This window comes from Coturnix japonica, chromosome 1 (assembly GCF_054131305.1).
Source record: "Coturnix japonica strain WE chromosome 1, WE-NBRP24, whole genome shotgun sequence".
NCBI lineage: Eukaryota > Metazoa > Chordata > Aves > Galliformes > Phasianidae > Coturnix > Coturnix japonica.
In genome coordinates this window covers 27,776,220-27,793,415 of record NC_140663.1, presented here as the reverse complement: position 1 = coordinate 27,793,415, position 17,196 = coordinate 27,776,220, and the positions used below count along the sequence as shown (strand labels likewise).

The 17,196-nt window shown below is 45.9% G+C and overlaps 1 protein-coding gene across 2 annotated transcripts in view; it reads left to right on the top strand.

Annotated features, from left to right (window-relative positions):
- The first annotated feature begins 2,408 nt into the window (after window positions 1–2,408).
- SLC38A1 (solute carrier family 38 member 1) overlaps window positions 2,409–17,196 on the top strand; it is a 32,059-nt gene continuing 17,271 nt past the window's right edge. For both annotated transcript variants that reach the window (XR_014933854.1, XM_015855030.3), the window contains exons 1-4: window positions 2,409–2,631; window positions 10,337–10,549; window positions 16,141–16,216; window positions 16,723–16,838. Coding sequence is in view for 1 of the 2 variants with exons in the window: in XM_015855030.3 (XP_015710516.1) it covers window positions 10,431–10,549; window positions 16,141–16,216; window positions 16,723–16,838 (311 nt within the window). In the remaining variant the exon portion in view is untranslated. The remainder of the gene's footprint in view (window positions 2,632–10,336; window positions 10,550–16,140; window positions 16,217–16,722; window positions 16,839–17,196) is intronic.

Genomic DNA, 17,196 nt, shown 5'->3' with positions numbered 1-17,196 from the left:
TGCATTGAAAGTCATTCAAGGAGAGAACTGCCAGTTCTAGGCTGACAACAGGAAGAAAAACGATGGGCCTCAAATATAAAAGCAAACCCCTAAACCTTTCGTACCTCTTAAACCAGATACAGAAGGGAGATGATACACAAAAAGATAAAGGCCCGTGAGGAGTGAGTAAGGTCAGCAAGGAGTGAATGACATGAAAACGTATTGAAAAGATCTTACAAGCATTGCAAAAGCTCAAAGTAGAAGGTGCTGGCAACAAACATCAAAGTTTCACGCAATGTGAGGGCAAATAGAGCCCGAAGTGTAAAAAATCATAAAGATGTTGTGTGGAAGAGTGGAGGAATGCAAAACATTAATATGAAGTATTAGAAATGTGAGTAAAACACTGTAAAACACACCATATGATATTTTTAATTTCCGAGCTCTATCACTTTTGCGGAGGTGTGTTAAGATGTGCTACGAAGATTTTCTCTGAATTCCACAACTAATTACAGTAGTTCTAAAAATAGGCAGGATCAGGTGAGAGCCTCATCAGCTGTAAGCTAGAAAATGTGTGTCTTCACAAGTACAAAACACAGGGAATCAACTATTGCTCATCTGACGTGTTTTGTCTTAGAGGAACAAATGTAAGTTTCTTACAAAATCAGAGAATCATTAAGGCTGGAAAAGACCACATCTAGTCCAGCCCCAACCCATCACCACCATGCCCACTAACCATGGCCCTAAATGTGGCAGCTACATGTTTCCTGAACTCCTGTAGGGATGGTGATTCTACCATGTCCCTGGGCAGCCTGTTCCAGTACCTTCACCACTCTTTGGAGAATACCTGATTTCTAATATCCAACCCAAAGCTCCCCTGGAGAAACTTGAGGCTGTTACCTCTCATCCTATTGCTGTTACCTGGGAGAAGAGGCTGACCCCCACCTTGCAACAGCTTCCTTTCAGGTCATTGCAGAAAGTGATGAGGTCTTCCTCTCCTTTTCTCCAGATCGAACAATCCCAGTTCTGTGGCCACTCTCCATAAGACTTGTGCTCCAGACCCTACACAGCATCACTGCCCTTCTCTGAACATGCTCCAGGGCTTCAGTGTCTTTCTTATAGTGAGGGGCCCAAAACTGAATACGGTACTCAAGGTGCAGCCTCACCAGTGCAGAGTACAGGGGGACGATCACCTCCCTACTCCAGTACTGCCTGACCCCACGCACTATAAAATGTGCATTCTGATTTAGTAATTGGAGGACTTTAGATAGAAATATATCTTACTGAGTGAGAGTGGCATGTACTTTCTGGTCTGCATTTTGGCAGGGTCTGGTGCGTTGCACAAAGTGCTGGATGTAGAGCTGAGCCCTTAACTCAGAGGTGACCCCATATCCTTGGTTGAAGCTTTGATGGGGCACTGGGAGAGGTTCCTGCGCACGAGGAAGTGTTGGTTGGCTCAGTGACCTTGGGCAGCTCCTTCTGCTCACTCTGGTTACCAAGAGGGTGCTCAGCTCCCATCCTTGTTGGGCGCAATGGGATGAACTAACTCACTGCTAATAAAGTGTGCTTCACACCCAAAGAGCATCCACAGTGAGAACAAAAAGGCACTGTAATCATCACAGAGGAAATCAAACTTGTGCGTGTAAAGATTTGAAAAACAGTTTTTCACGTGCAACATCTGCCTTTGGGCCTGACAATTAAGAGACTCTGGGAGGTCTCCCAGCTTACCAAGGCACATTCTCAACATCCTTTTCCCTTCTGCCCCGGGGCATCCTGTGCAGGCCGTGTGCTGCAGAGTGGAACCAGGGCCTGCAGTCTCTCTCATCAGCCGCAAAGCCATCTTGCTTCGGGCTTGTTCTTATAAGTTGGTGGATTATTTTCCACACTGGAAAGCTCCAACAGTACTTTATAGAGATAACTCTGGAAACAAGAAGTTACAGTAAATCATCTGTTCAGTAAATCCCCCTCTTATGTCTGAAAACCATAGCTTTTCCCCATTGAAATCTTTTGACCTCTGGCACCAACTGCTGCATTTCCACTCTATACATTTTGCATAACGAAACAGGAAATCGCTAATGATGATGCCAGATCTTCCGTGGCCATTTCAGAGAACATCTCCACAAAAATCTGCCCTCCTTGCCAGCAGAGGCTCTCCTTAGGGCGAGCCCCGGTGCTAAAAGAAAGCAAATCTAAAGCAAAACGCTTATTGTCTTAATAACAACAAAATCAAACCAAAAACCAAACAGAGTCAGAAACGTGGTGCCGGCGGTGCCGGAGCGGCACGGCGTGTGCGTGCCGGGCGGGGAGGGGTCGCGGGGCGGGGGGTCAGCTCTCAGCCCCGCTTCCAAGGGCGGCCCGGGGGGCTCCGCGTCCACGGCACCTGGCGGCGCGGCCCCGGTCCGGCTCGGCGGCGCGCCTCGCGCGCTCCCTCCGCCCGTCCATGAACACACCCGCGGCGGGAGGAGCGGCATCTCCCTCGCCGTCCTCCTTTCTCCAATTTAATTTCTCCCGGCCTCACGCCTCCTCCCGATTATTTGTATTTTGTTTTTAATCGTATATTCTTCTCGGTACGATTTTCCGCCGGGTTGCTTCTGCCCACCGCCGCCGGGAGAGGCTGCGCTGCGCGCCGGGGGGGTCCCCGCGGCTCCTCGCAAGGTAGGCGGCATCTGATGCAATCCCGGGGACGGGGACGCGGCGCCCCGCGCTGCCTTTGTCTCCGCTCGGGACCGGGGGGAGCCTGGCCGGGGCCCTCCGCGCTTTGTCCCCGAACGTGCCCGGCTTCCAACCCTACGAACTCGCGGGGCCCGGCGGCTGGGAGCCCGGCGGCGTGGTGCTGGGGCGGCCTGGGGGAGCGGGGGGGGGCGGCCATGCGGCATCCGTCTCCGCGGGGGGGGGGGAGGCCGCCGGGATGCTGAGCGGCGGCAAAAGGAAAAGCACAATATTAAAGGGGGTTAGGGGTAATTAAGCGATGGCGGGAGCAGCTGCGCTTTTTAGCTGGCAATGCAAAAAAATAAAATAAAATAAAATTAAAAAAAAATTAAAAAGATCATTTTTGGGGGGTAGGAGCTTCTGAACGTGATCGCTGCGAACGCGGCCGGGCCCCGTGTACCGCAGCCCCCGTGCCGGGCTCCTGTAGGGCCCTGCCCCATAGCCACGGCCGGGGGGAACTTGTGCGGCATTCGGAAAATGCGGGGTGGGCCCGAGCCGCGTGCGCGCCCCCGCGCGTGTGTGTGTGTGTGTGTATACATACATACGTGCGTACGTACGTGTGTGTGTATTAGATATATGAGCGTGTAACAGGCGGTCTGCTCGCTTTTTACCAGCCAAAGGCGAGGACGAAAGTGGGGGCATGTCCGAGTGCGTGTGTGTCCAGCCGCTCACATGTGCCCAGGTACAGCCCGCTGTGATGGGGGTGCGCCCCATTGTTTCGCCGAGTTTGCCCTGCAACCTGTAGCTGTCGTTTATTCACCCTTCTGAAAGAGGAGCTGGGCAGCGTGTAAAGCTGTGCTTTGTTTAGGTGACAGTGGAAGAGGTGAAATAAAAGCCCTGCACGGCAGCAGGCTTTGTGCCCGCCACAGGTCCCTGTGTGCTCGTGGCCATTGCTACCAGCCGCATTTGGTGCTGCTTCGCCCCTGGTTTTAATGCTGCACAAGGAGGGCAGCCATTGCTGTGTAAGGGCGAGAAAAAGCTCATTTAGGTTGACTGGATACATTCTGGAGGAAATATGTGTATATATTCTGAGTCTAGAAGTAAAGGGAAGAAAGAGAGAGCACTGCTCCACGCAACTTCATTCCCCATCAAAGCATGAACTCGGTTTAAAAAGCCACCAAAAGGAAGTTCCATCTGTTGCCGAAGGATATACATAGTGTCAGTAACTGCTGTTCCCACATGGCACTGAAATCAGCTGGTAACAACCTGTCCAAAATCCAGGCATTGCCGCACTCCCAGCAAGCAGGGCCTGCTGCTGTGGCGTGGTGGAAATTCACTGACTCCAATGGGATCAGCTTCGCTGCCGCACTGTGTGACTCCTGTGTGACTTTGCCTTGAGGAGGCTCTCGTGGCTGAGAAGGCAAAGCAGAGAGCACACTGCCCCAGGCATGCTGCAGCAGCAGCATCCCTGCCTGTCGCTGAGGCTGCCTGCCTCTGGCCTGTCCCCTTGTTGTGGGGCATCACACAGCCTGGTGGAGACCATGGTGGGCCCATGTCCTTGTGGCCAAATCCTGCCTTTCGTAAGGGTTTAATGCCTGGAGGCGAGGATGGGAGGTCTCTGCTGGTGGGCTCCCTTCCTCAGGTCTCTATGCTGCCTTTCATCTGGATTTTGTCATGTGGATTTTCATCATTCTTTACAGGGGGCAGAGGGGTGACCAAGCAGAAATGGCACAGTTCTCCCTCCTGCGTCCTGTCTGTTCCCACTGGCTTTTTCTCAATTTGCTCATTTCTTTAGAAGCAGCTTAACACCCAGCAGTACAATTACTGCTGCTTTAAAAGTTCATATGATGAAGGCAAATGAGATGTTGCGGGGGTATTTAAATGTTTCAAGCCTGAATGAAGTTTCCTTTCTGGCATGTAATTATTACTGTAACCTTAATCCAACCCATGAAGTCTGAGCAGCTACTCATGGGAAAAACAGCAGCCTGTTCATGTTGGAAGTGCTTTACAGCCCTTTTCCAGTTCTCTCTCATAATATTTGTGTAAAGGTTAGCAGCTAAATTTCACTCTGAATCTCCTACAGTAAAGGAAACCGAAGCAAAGAAATTACATGTAAATTGGGGGAAAATGAAGAAGTGAGTTGCATATGAACCTATGCAAACCTGTCTTTCTATAGTACACAATGTATTTCAAATTGGAATATGAAAGCTGCTATTCAGCCCTGTGGACTCCTTCTCGTTGCTTGCTGTGGCCCATCCTGCAGCACTCACAGCACAGCCCCTGTGCAGCACAAGAGTTCGTTCATTTGTGGTGGTGTGTCCTGGGACCTCTTCAGCAAAACCCGGCCTGTTAAGAGGATTTCACAGAGAAATATAATTAGGAAAAAATGTGACTATATTCCTCTGCCAAATGCCTTCCCTAAATTGACTGGGAAGGGCTCAGAACAGAAATGTACTTAAAACCATTTTCCTTTATGGCTCATCTTTAAGTGTTTTGCCTAAAGTCATGAATCACTGGGTGAATCAGGCGAGTGTTTTATGATTTCTGATTTGCCTGCCTTTGATCAACTGAGCGGCCTGTTGGGACTTAATCTGGGATTGTCCCCCCTCCTTTGTGCAGCGTGGAATGGGATGCGATGGGGAGCACTTTCCTGTTGCAACACAAGGTCACAGTGCTGAGGAAGGCTGAGCACGTGTGCATATTGCTCCTTTGCCATCATATCCTTTTCCGATCTTCCTCGTCAAGTCCTCTCTCTCACTTGTTGGTTGCTCCCCCCATCTTATGTTGTAACTGTTCATTGCACAGGGTCCGTGTGAGAGAGGAGGCTGGTTGTGAAAGGTGGTAGCTTGCAGCCACTGAGCCAACAGCTGCAGCTGCTGGAAGGGCTGATGTCCACCACATTGCCACATTGCCTGGCAGTGCTGCTGCTGGTGGTACTGGTACTGACACCTGGGTGGCTCTCCTTGGCCTCTACAAGCAGGGATCAAATGGGATGAGCCTGCTTCCTTCCTTCAGCTCCCTGGGCAGTGCCGGATAGCTGGAGGCAGTGACATTTTCAGCTCCACAGATGTTTGCTCACTGGATGTGAGTCAGTCTTTAATTTATTTCCAGGCTCTTTGTTATCTTGGTAGTGCTCCTCTCATCTCTCAATTTTGTCCTTCCTGTAGGTTAGGAGTAAAACGGGAACTTGATGTTCCAGATGTCAGGTGTCTCTAGCAGAAAGGAGAGGTTTGCTTCCTGGCTTTTCAATGTGATACTGTGTAAAACCTATTATTGCTTTCTGTCATTTAAGTGAATAGTCCATACGCAGTGTTTCAGGCTCGGCATTTCTTTATTTATACCCATAGAGTCTTATTGGTCACATTGCTGTTCTTTAAAAGAACATTCAAAAGTGCAGGCAAAGATGTATCATATCTCAGGCTTTCCCTGAGAAGAATGAAACGGCATGTGCAGAACTCAGGCACTGCATTCTGCTGCCTCCTAACTGACTAAGAGTGGGGCTTCTTGGCAAAACTCCTTCTGAGCAAAAAAAAAAAAAAAAAAAGAATTGTATTTCTTTTAAGTAAATTGACTTGAATTCCATACTTGAAATTTCTTAGTGTGTCTTGGATATTTGCCATCCCAAAGGCTGCAGGAGATGCACTGTGATTGGAGCACACGGTAAGTGTGCAAGTTGACGTGAGGAAAACCATATCCCAAGATGGGCATAATGGCGTCCAGCCCCACTCCACGCCCTGTCACATACCGGATCAGCTCCTGGGCAGCCTCCCTTCCTAAGGTGGCACTTCTTGAATTATATCCTTCATAGGACATGACAGAATACCCATGAGTTAAGTCATCGTTATCACTACGGGTGATGATACTTTTAGATATGCTGCTTCTAGCATGTTTCTAGGGGCATTTTTCTTACGTTATACCTCTTCCAGGTACTGCCTAGAAAGGATTCATGCTTGAGCCAAAAGAAATAAAGTTAGATTGTCTATATTAACATATTTTTTCAAATACAAGCTTTGTGTGCCCACTACTGCCAGCGTGGAGCTTTTGACTTTCCAGAAGAGAGGAGTTGCAGGGCTCTTTTTGTTTTTCTTTTGATGTTTCAGAAGGCAACAGAGAAAAAGAGTCCGGCTTTTGGAATGTGTTTTAATGGCTTGTGAAGGTCTCCATATCCTTGAGAAAAATAAACTCGTTTTATCTTCTTGTGTCATCTTACAGTCCTCCTTCTGAAGTCTGTGACCAGTTGTAATCTTTCCCATATTCTACAAGGAGCATGGAGGGAATAAATTATCTGTTGTGGGATTTGCAAGACATGTCATGGGATGTCTAAAGAGAAAGCCAAGCTCCTAGGCCTGTGCAGGGCTTTTTCTACTGCACCGGAGGCCTGGATCAGCTACCAAACACAGACTTCTGAGGTTCCTTTAGAAGTGTCTTTAGCTCTTTCCTGTTTTTCTCTTGGGGCAATTCATGCTTCAAGAAGTGTTTGCCCATGTGAGTGGGAAAGTCTGAAGAAGGGCAAAATTCTAATTCTTTTTCTTTCTGCTTTAGTCTGTGTGTGTCTGGAGAGAGGTTTGATTGCAGGGATCTGGAACTTCTCTGTATAAGAGGTTTAAAGATGGGTAGAATTGCGAGCACAATGAGGTTGCTGCAGTCACTGTTCAGATTATTTTTAATTCACATTAAAAGGCAATAAATAATAAGTTCAGTCTAGGAATTATTGCCAACACAGCATTTTTATCTGCATTTACCTTATTACACTGTTCAAACGAAAAGGCTTTCAGTAAAAATACAAACGTCTTCCAGCTCAGAATCAACGTACAATGACTCTTGTGCGGTGAAGCATTTATATTTTTCCTTTCCCACAGCATCAATGGCACCAGCAGCAGATACATATCTGGCTTCTTTTCCCCATACTTTTGCAGAGCCAGTGTGTAGCATGAGGGATGTAAAGCTGGGATCTCTACCCCTTGAGGCTGTGGGTGTTCTCAAGAAGCCAAGTGCCTTCCATCACCTGCAATATAAACAGGCAGTTTGGGGTGAATTACGTGTGACCACCTGTATCCGGGCCTGTGGGGGGAACCAAGAGTGATTATCTCTGATGAAGAGTTTGTGCTGTTTATATGTAAAGGAAAGTTTCTTTACAAAATTTTTGAGCTTTAATTGGTTTTTGTTTTTTGGGGGGCATCACACCTATCACTCTTTCTCTCTGAATCTTCAAGCACTTCACTGAATGCTTTTGTCACTATTGTCACCCCAGCTTTACAGTTGGAGGTGCTAAGGACAAGGTAGTTATCCTTTGCCAAAGCCTCGGAATGAGTTCCTGCTGTGACAGTCAAAGTTTCAGGCCTCAGCCCCACAGTTCTCTCTCTGCTGCCCTCATGTTTTGGCACTGAGGTCAGGTTTTCTCATACTTGGAAATGCAATGTATTATTTCACTTCACAGTGTTTTTAGTTTCAGGGTTCTGTTTTGTTTTAGTAAACCACTTAACCTAACAAGAACCCGGTGCAGACTCCAAGATGCTGTCATGCTGTTGCAGGAGCCACTCATCTGTCTGAAATCTGGAATCTGCTGAAGTTGTTGCTGGTGGGTCAGCTGGCGTCAGCTGCACCAGCATCTTCATTCAAACTTTTTTTTTGGTGGAATCTGAGCTTTAGTTAAAACAAACAAACAAAGAAGTCAGCACTTTTGTGCTCCAAAGATTCCTTGCAGATAAATCAGCCAGATGCACTCCTGTAGGTCCAGCTCACAGTGTAGCGGCTGCATGGCAGTAGGAAGGGGCAGCAGGAGCTGCACACCAGCGAGCCACAAACATGCTGTTTACCTCACAGAAGGGTAAATTTCAGCTGCTATTTTTGCACACACTCAGCATAGAATTCATTAAGCACAAGCAGTGTCAGGGCTATTGGGAAAATCCTCCTGGGGGACAAAGATGCAAAAGAGCCCCCAAAAGGAAAGTTATGCTTGAATTTTAGACGAGCCTCTGCTTGGCTTTAAAATGCCTGATACAGATCTCAGTACACATTGCCACTTCTATTAAGGTGCTGTTTATTTTAGGAACTCAGGGTCACAAGAAGCCTCAGGATTCATCATGCTTGTTCCTTGCCGCCTCACAGCCTCTGCCTCCTGTGGCTTTATCCTTTTATAAAAAGATCACGCTTTCCTTCCAAAATAAGTAGACTACTTTATGCCCCTGGGAAGACTGCTCCAGAATGTCACCATCAGAACCACCCCTTGTTCACTGGTTTGCAGCCGTTTGTCTGCAGCTGGCGTCCATTTTGCATTGCACCAGCCTTGTAAAACACTGGCACTTGCCCTTGGTGCCCATGCTCTGCACTTGCTGTGCAGGGGAGTTGAGGAGTGCCTGGCCAGTGTCCCTGCACACAGTCCTCCCCCAGCAGCCATGTGCCCTCCCCATGCCTCCGTAGCTGGGCATGAGCTGCTCCTGTAGGCTGGGTGGGCCCTGCTCCACCACCAGCACAGTGCCTCTGCCACAGCCTGAGCTCATGAGGAAGCTTTTGGAGGACTGAAAACGAATGTACTTTTCTCAGAAACTTGAAAGGAAAACGGCTTCTTTGCAAAGCCCTCCTCTGCCCGGGGGGATGTGGTGTAAGCCAGGAGTATTGAGCCCTATAAACTTACTTGGAGCAGGCTGGTGTCACAGCCTGGGGACACTGATGCTTCCCTGACTGCCTGAGAGTAGCGTGGTGGCTTTGAGGCAGCTCTGCAAATTTGAGGAAATATCCCCAAATAAATGTGGCCTGTGGACATTCACCAAGTGCCCCAAGACGAATTGTAAATTATTGCTTGGCAATGCAGCACAACATTCATTCACAAAACAGGAATGAAATGACTGTGGTATGGGTGCTTCTGCATCACGAAGTCACTGTTGTTCCATTTGAGAGTGGTCAGGCTCCGGAAAAGGTTGGCCTTCAGCTGATTTGCATTTCTAACAAGGAAATGTGCCATGGAGCAGCCCTATCCAAATTGCCTTTTGTGCTTTTCATGGTGCCTTTATGTAACGCATCTAACAGTGGAGTTGCCTCCCGGTCAGTAAGTAATAACTGCTTGACACAAGATGTATGTTATTCATTCTTCCTATGAGATGTGTTCTTAGGAATTTATTTTTGTCTGGTTTTGTCCTTGTTTGGAATAAGTGTCACCATACACAGAGCAGCCTCTGTACCTCTTCTTTACCAAGAAAACCCTAACATACTAAAATACCACGAGTGCAGACATCAGTAGAACAGAGTGCTGCAATAACACTGCCTCAGTGTTCCTCCATTTAGCAGCAGCATGAACTTGAAGTATTTTATATTTTTAAGTAAGGGGCAACATGGAGAATGTACTGAAGATGAACACTGAATAACTAAAGGTTCTTGGGCAAGCAGATAATTTTTCTTCCTTAATTTGTAAGTCATTGAGTCTCTACTTCTGAATCAAAGATGATAGGTTTGCACCCTAGTTTATAACTACAGGCACCATCTTCTGCAGTCAGTTGTGGGACTGGGTAAATCTGTAAGGCAGGTGGAGTTGATCTCACTAAGGGGAATGAAACATCACTACTGGACTGCATGACTTCTGTTAAAACCAGGAGTGCTTCTACTGATGTCAGATAGGTTGGCGAGGATGGTCACTCATATCCAGGTTTCACTGTGTTCTGGTAACATTACGTACCTCTGGTGTGTATTTATTGGCCTTTTTTCTTGTCTTACGTAGGTTGCTGATACTGTGGCTGCCATTTACCCACCAGATCCCAACCAAACGCTAACATTTCAAAAAACACTTGGATACGTACAGTTCCTTACCCAAGATGCCGTTCAAAGCCGGATTAGAACTGACTGAATTACAGAATATGACTATCCCTGAAGATGATAACATCAGCAACGATTCAAATGATTTCACAGAGGTGGAAAATGGCCAGATAAATAGGTGAGTATTTTTCCATTGACACTGCCTGTGCTAAGAAACACACTGTTTAAAAACAGCATTCTAATTTTCAGTATAAGTTTTGAATTATTCATTACCAAGTCATGCTCCATTTGAAGACGTAATTTGAATTTCATATGTGACATCTGTTGGGCATAGGCTGCAACAGCAGATAAAGCAAAGAGAGTGACAATTTATTCATCGTTTCAAATCTTTCAAATTAGTCTAATAAAATGCACAAACATATAATGTAGCAAAAAGCCCAACATTCTGAAACGTCTACTTGCACACAGCAGAGAAGCAATAATAATAAATACAATTAGACCGATAGAATAATTTGGAACAAATTGCTTTGTTGACCTTTCGATGACAGCTGAAACCTGCCTGGCCACATCCACGTCCCCAGGCTGGTGGGGATTTGCAGCTGGCACTGCTCGTAGTTGGGCAGAATGATGAGAGGCAGCAACCACTCTGCCCTAGAGCACAGAGGGTGAGGAGCTGCTCAGAGACCTGCACCTAACTTGTATCCAGATAGAGAATGCAGCTCTTTGTCAGTTCTAGTAAAAACTGGCCAATCGCTTTTCCTATAGTATAGTAGTTTATCGAAGAGACTTGTTCTTAATGATAGTGCATCTTCCAGGCCTCTCTACCAGGCACCAGCATTTCACAGGTGCTGTTCTCTGCTGTGTGCAGTGTGGGTTTTGCTGTGCTCCAGCTGGGTTTTGCAAGCTGCAAAACAAGAAGCAGTTTTTTGACCAAGCTCCCAGTCAAAGCACTGCACTCCAGGGGCAAGGGCAGGGGCAGTGGCAGGGCCTACAGCCAGCCCAGCTGGGAAAGCTATGGAGTGACCACCAGCTGTGCCTGCTGCAGTGTGACCACATTGTGGCTGCGCCAGTGGAGATTAGGGTTGATCAGGAATTTTCTGATGCAACCACTTTGAAGGAACGTGCCAGGGTGAAATGCAAACCACTTCTGTTTCAAAACAAAACAAAACAAAACAAAAAACCCTCGGACTTTGTCAAAACAAAACAGTTCTTGTATGAACCTGCTGGCTTTCATGCTGGCTTCCTTGGAGCTCAGGAGCTGACACTGGTAGAAGCATTCCCTGGGGTCTGCTGAGGATTTATGTCCTTGACAGGAGTAGTGGTGGCTGTGCCTTCTGAGCTGTTGTCTGGTAACTGTCAGGGGAAAAGCCCTGTTAGCCCGTCATCTTTCATTGAGCCCTCATAGAGGCTGAGCAGGGAGAGTGCTGCATGCATGTAACCCACAGTGCACACCTTGTGTTTTATGGAGCTCTGTGATGATGGCAGCGTCTGAGCAGGGTTAAGTTGGAATAAAAACTGGGTGAAGAAAGTGTCAAAACTGAGACAGAATTTCAAAGTCCTGTTCTGGCTCTTCAAGCACGTGAGTATATTCCATTGTTTTCCACTCCATGATGGAAATCCCATAGCTATGTCAGAAAACACCCAGCCTCTGCATACTATGAGGATAAGGGGTGTATGCACATCTGTATTTTGTGCCATCCGACACATGGTGTGAGGCCTTGTGAAATGCCAAAGTCCACCAATATCAGTGGGACTTTTTATGTTGATTTCACTTGAGCTTTAGATTAGATGTGTAATTTTCAACCGGCATTTTTTCGTTGTTGTTTCAGCTTGTCTGATTCCACGCACTGTACTTCATTTTGAACCTTTTTTTTTCTTTCTCAGTGCATTATTTTTTGAGCAGAATGTAGAACAGTATTTTTAAGGGTCTTCTGGGGACAGTGCAGCAGTAAGAAGCTGATACCAGGTCTGATTTAAACCCCAAATATTTCCCCATCTTAGAAAGGAATTCTGTAGTTCCCTTTAGATTTCCAGCATTTCCTGAGCCTGAATATGCATTTATATATGCAGAAATGGGATATTATTTGGGAGGAGCTCTACTGGGACGGGTTTTTCTGTGCGTGCAGATGTTGAATATTTTCTGAAATACAAAGGAACATGCATCAAATACGAATATGGATTTGCCATCTTTTAACGATTTATCCTGGCTACACCTCTTTGCCATCACTGAACATGACATAAATCAGTGTGTAGGTGACCTGTTGCTTCCTGTGGTAGCAGGACAGATCTGCTAAGCCGCTCAGCAGACTTGGATCTGTACCTGTGATGATGCTCACAGGAAGCTGCTGGCTGAATGTTTGTCCTAGTCTGCAGCTATGAGCAAGTTATTAGCACTCCTTGTCTGGTTGACAAGGCTGCTGGTAGCTATACCCAGATCTGGTCAGAGTTTCATAGTGTAAGCCAAAGCAAGCTTTCTTCTGCATTTCTTGTTCCTGCTTGCCCTGGAAATCTTTGCCATCACTCAAGCTGCAGCTCCATTTAAGAAACCGCCTGAGGATAGAGTTCTGTCATCTTGGCAAAATGAGCTTTCCCTAACAAATGTTTAAGGCATTGTCAAATATCAGTTTAAGTTAATTATGTTTAAACATATCTGAGATGGCTAAATGGTTTTAACTCTGCTTAGCCAAAATGGTTAGCTCCAGGATATCACCTTTATCAAGCATTTCTCATTTAAGTCCTTTAATAAATTAAATTTGTAGACCGTGGTTAAGTACGGTCCTTTTAAAGCCACTTTATCAATAAGACTGAGTTTCTGTTTTTCACTAAATCAAGGCAGAAAAATAATTTGATTACAGCATTCTTTCCAAGCCAGCTGTGAGGCTTCTTTCATCACAAGGATGAGCTGATCATCTTTTGACCAGGATATTCTTTAAATGCATCTGAAAAGTTTTGCATAAACTGTTTGTGCTTGACTGTGATGTAGGAAGCACACCAGGAAAGCAGAAACATACAAGAACAAGTTATGATTGGGTATGATGAGGAGAGCATTCAAAATGAAGACGACAAACAGCCCAAATGGATCTCACACTTGTCAGGGCCCACAAGGCACTGGAGGCTTGTGCTGCCTCACTGTGGGAGGCACTCTTTAGGACCTGTTGCTGGCTCTAGTCCTTCTGTGGGCTGGGAGGATCCACAGCAAACAGTCATATTGCTTTATTCAAGTCAGGTTCATAAAGCTAAAATATTCACCGTTGTGACAATGATTAGCTCGCTTTCTAAGTGCAGCTGTTGAGCGGAGCAGATGCAAGGCACGATTTAATAAGAAATTATAGTATTCCAGTCTATGTTCTCCTTTATGTACTGTAGTAAAAAATAAAAAAATAAAAAAATAAAAATCCTGAAATTAGATTAAAAAAAAAAAAGTGTATATTGGGAAAATTAGTTTCTGTAGAATCCATCTGACTGCCTTCTCCCTACTTTCTTTTATTTCTTCCATTTATTTTCTCTTTCTGAACCTGAGTTCAGCAACGCATTCCATTTGTGAGCAGCGTGGGGTGTCCCACGGCTCATCTGTACCACCTACTGAGCATGGACCCGAGGCAACCTTCCTGTCCAGGCCTGCCAGTTACGTTACCTGCACCAGTGCATGTAGCTACAGACAGACAGACGGACATCCCACAGCCACAGCTGGCAGGCAGGGCTGGGAAGCACCCTGTGCAAGCTGGGCAATGCTGTGCCTCTCACAGAAGGTCCTGCATCTGACTTTGCCTGCCAGTACACACTGTACAGCAGAGGTAGAGAAAAGTGTGCCCTGCAACACAGTAAATGTGGAGTGGATGAGGAACACACCTTGTCATAGGAGATGAGAGGATTTTAGCATGGCTGACTCCAGAGAAAGTACTTTGGAATAGCTTATCTAACCAGATGTTTTCTCCTCTGCCCATCTGGAAGGAAATAATGCATTTGTTCCCTACTGAAAATGACAATTCCGTAAAAACTCATTTCTGTTGAAAGTACTGAAATGAAAAATTCCAAAGTTGCTTTACATTTGAGCCATGTCTTTTGGATGTAGTCTTTGTCACGTACTAGCTCTTTAACAACAGTTTTCATTGATCTTTAATGCCAGGTGGTGGTAACGATAGTATCTACAGATTTGTTATTTTGGTGATTATTGAACAGACTGAATGCGTGGGGCTGAGCAGGAGCAGGGGGAGCGAACTGGCTGACTTCTTACTCCAACTAAATCTGAAATGACACATGATCTCCATGGTTGACAGAAGAAGGCAAAGCCCACAGATGTTCCCAGCAGTGCTCAGAAACACAGAAGAGACAAAACTTTTCTGTGCGCTCCTGCTTGTACAAATTGCCTGCGGGGTGTTTCGAGAGGGAGCCAGAATGTCTTTGTCAGACCGCTCACACTCAGCTGCCTGTGCTCAGCTTTAAACAGGCATGGAAGAAAAAGAAAGCATATACTCCGAATCTACAGAAGATTGGGTTGAGATTTGATTCCATCGGAGTGAAATGCCTTCCCGATGAGTTTCAGAAAGTTAATTTTGGATCGGTTCACCTTAGCCGTGATTGCTTTTCACTCCTTAAAACAGTGGGGGAGGATCAGCCGTACATTCCAACTGCTTTAGGGCTTTAGAGACTGTCTCAGTATCTATATTTTGCAGTGAATTAGTTTCTGAAGTTAACCGTTTAAAAAATAAAAGAGAAGCCTATGTCTGGTTTATATACAGAGCAAATCGAAGCAGACTGATGGTAGGAATCAAAGTTGCCACACAAACAGCAATAATTGCACAGTCAGAGTCAGAACTGTGAATCTTTGGCTGGGAGATGTTCCCAGCTGTGGGAAAGGGCCATTAGGGCTGGTCTTTGTGTTCAGCTCACTCCTTGCTTTAAGAAGAGCCACTGTAATCTGCATTCAGAATAAAGGAAGCTTGGTGACAGCAGCTGGGTAGGTATGTGTTACGAATGATGGCTGCTGTAGGCAGTGCCAGAGAACCATCTGTAAATTAGCAGAGATGCCAGGGACTTAATTATGCATAAACCTTTTGGAAGATCAGTAGCTGAAAGAATGCTTTGCACAAAGTAAAATTGTTTATTGAAGAGTGGTTTTGGGAGAAACTAACAGCTTACCCTAATCAGAAGTGTCAGAAATCCATTGCATACTGACACACAAAGGCAAGAGGCAAATCTTGCTCTGGTGACTGTGTGTGTGTATTAGGAATAGAGAGCTAGTGTAGCTGTAGAGGAAGAAAAGTCATTCAGCTCATGTTCCTCTGCACAGACATGTTTGATTTTGCAGTGTGGTGAATTTTGCATTGAGTTTTGAAAGGCTTTTTGGTGACCGTACAGCAATCCCAACAAGAAGCACGCCCACAGGGCACATGGCCTGGTTTAGGATGGCCCTGGCAGCGCTGCTGCCTGCAGCGCCTCATTTTCCTCTTGGCTCCAACCACACCAACCCCACAACAGCCGCAGAAGGTTTGCACTCAGCAGCTTATCAGTGCCCTTTCATTACTAGATCTCCTAAAATTCCAGTCCCTACACGTTTATTCTGATCTAGTGGTACCTTTATTGACGCCCAGTCTGTGCTGGCATCAGGAAAGCATAATTGGGCTCCTTTAACAGTTACAGGCTTGACCTTTTCTTGTGTGTAGCTTGTGTACATTGTGTATTTTGTGATCACGTGCTGCTCATGGAATTAATTTGTTTGCATTTTCTAATGGCTCTTTGCTGGAAATTAATACTCTGACGTTTTTTCAGCAAATTTATTTCGGACCGAGAGAGCAGGAGAAGTCTCACAAACAGCCACTTGGAAAAGAAGAAATGTGATGAATATGTAAGTATTTTTGTAGACTTTCTCTTTGTCAGAATTAACTGTCTGTCATGTGTGGAGAACCCTTGGATATAGTTTTCAAAAGAGCTGAGTACAGGCATGTGTAACTGAAATACGAAAAAGCCAAAAGGCATTTTGGTTCAGGTAAGGGAAGTCCTCTGGCCCTTGCTGGGCAGGAGGCATGTCTGTTTCCATGGGCTTATAATACATCATTCACACACCTAAGATGTCCCATGGGCATGACAAGAGATGGATTTTAAAATTCACACTGTAAGTATGAGTTGTATATTGCCCGTGCTACTGATGTGAGTTTACAAAACCAGTAGGGCAGCCATCAGAATATAAGGGTGAAAAAGAACAGTGGCCTTTTTTCTCTTTCAAACCTCACAGTGCTCCCACAGCAGTAGCTCTTTCTCTCTGATTATCACATAGCCTGCAGATTGGGGTGTAGGGGCATTCCTGTGCTCTGTTCCAAACTCCTGTTGACACACAAACATTTGTTTCTCCAGATTCCAGGTACAACTTCCTTGGGAATGTCCGTCTTCAACCTCAGCAACGCCATCATGGGCAGTGGCATTTTAGGCCTCGCTTTTGCATTGGCCAACACAGGAATCTTCCTTTTTTCGTAAGTGTGAATGGGTTGAGGAGCTGAACTCTGCTCTGTGATTGAGTGATTGATGGTCTACTGGAAATGTAATGTTCTTTTTCACTGCTTGAAGTAGCTGACCTGTATAAGTAGCTTGGATTTCAGGGTACTTCTGGATGGGTCAGCTGTGTCACATCTAAAAATGTACTCATACTCAACTACAGCTTTTAAGCCTGAAAATGTTAGCTACGTTTTTCAGTCATATATTTTTCAGTCAAAATGGTGTGGGGGGGAAAAACACTAGTTGTGCTTCTAGAGCAGATTAAGGCCATGTCATTAACTGCTGACCTGAGCCTCGCCAGGAACTTTTCCTATGGTCTGCAAATTGCACATACAT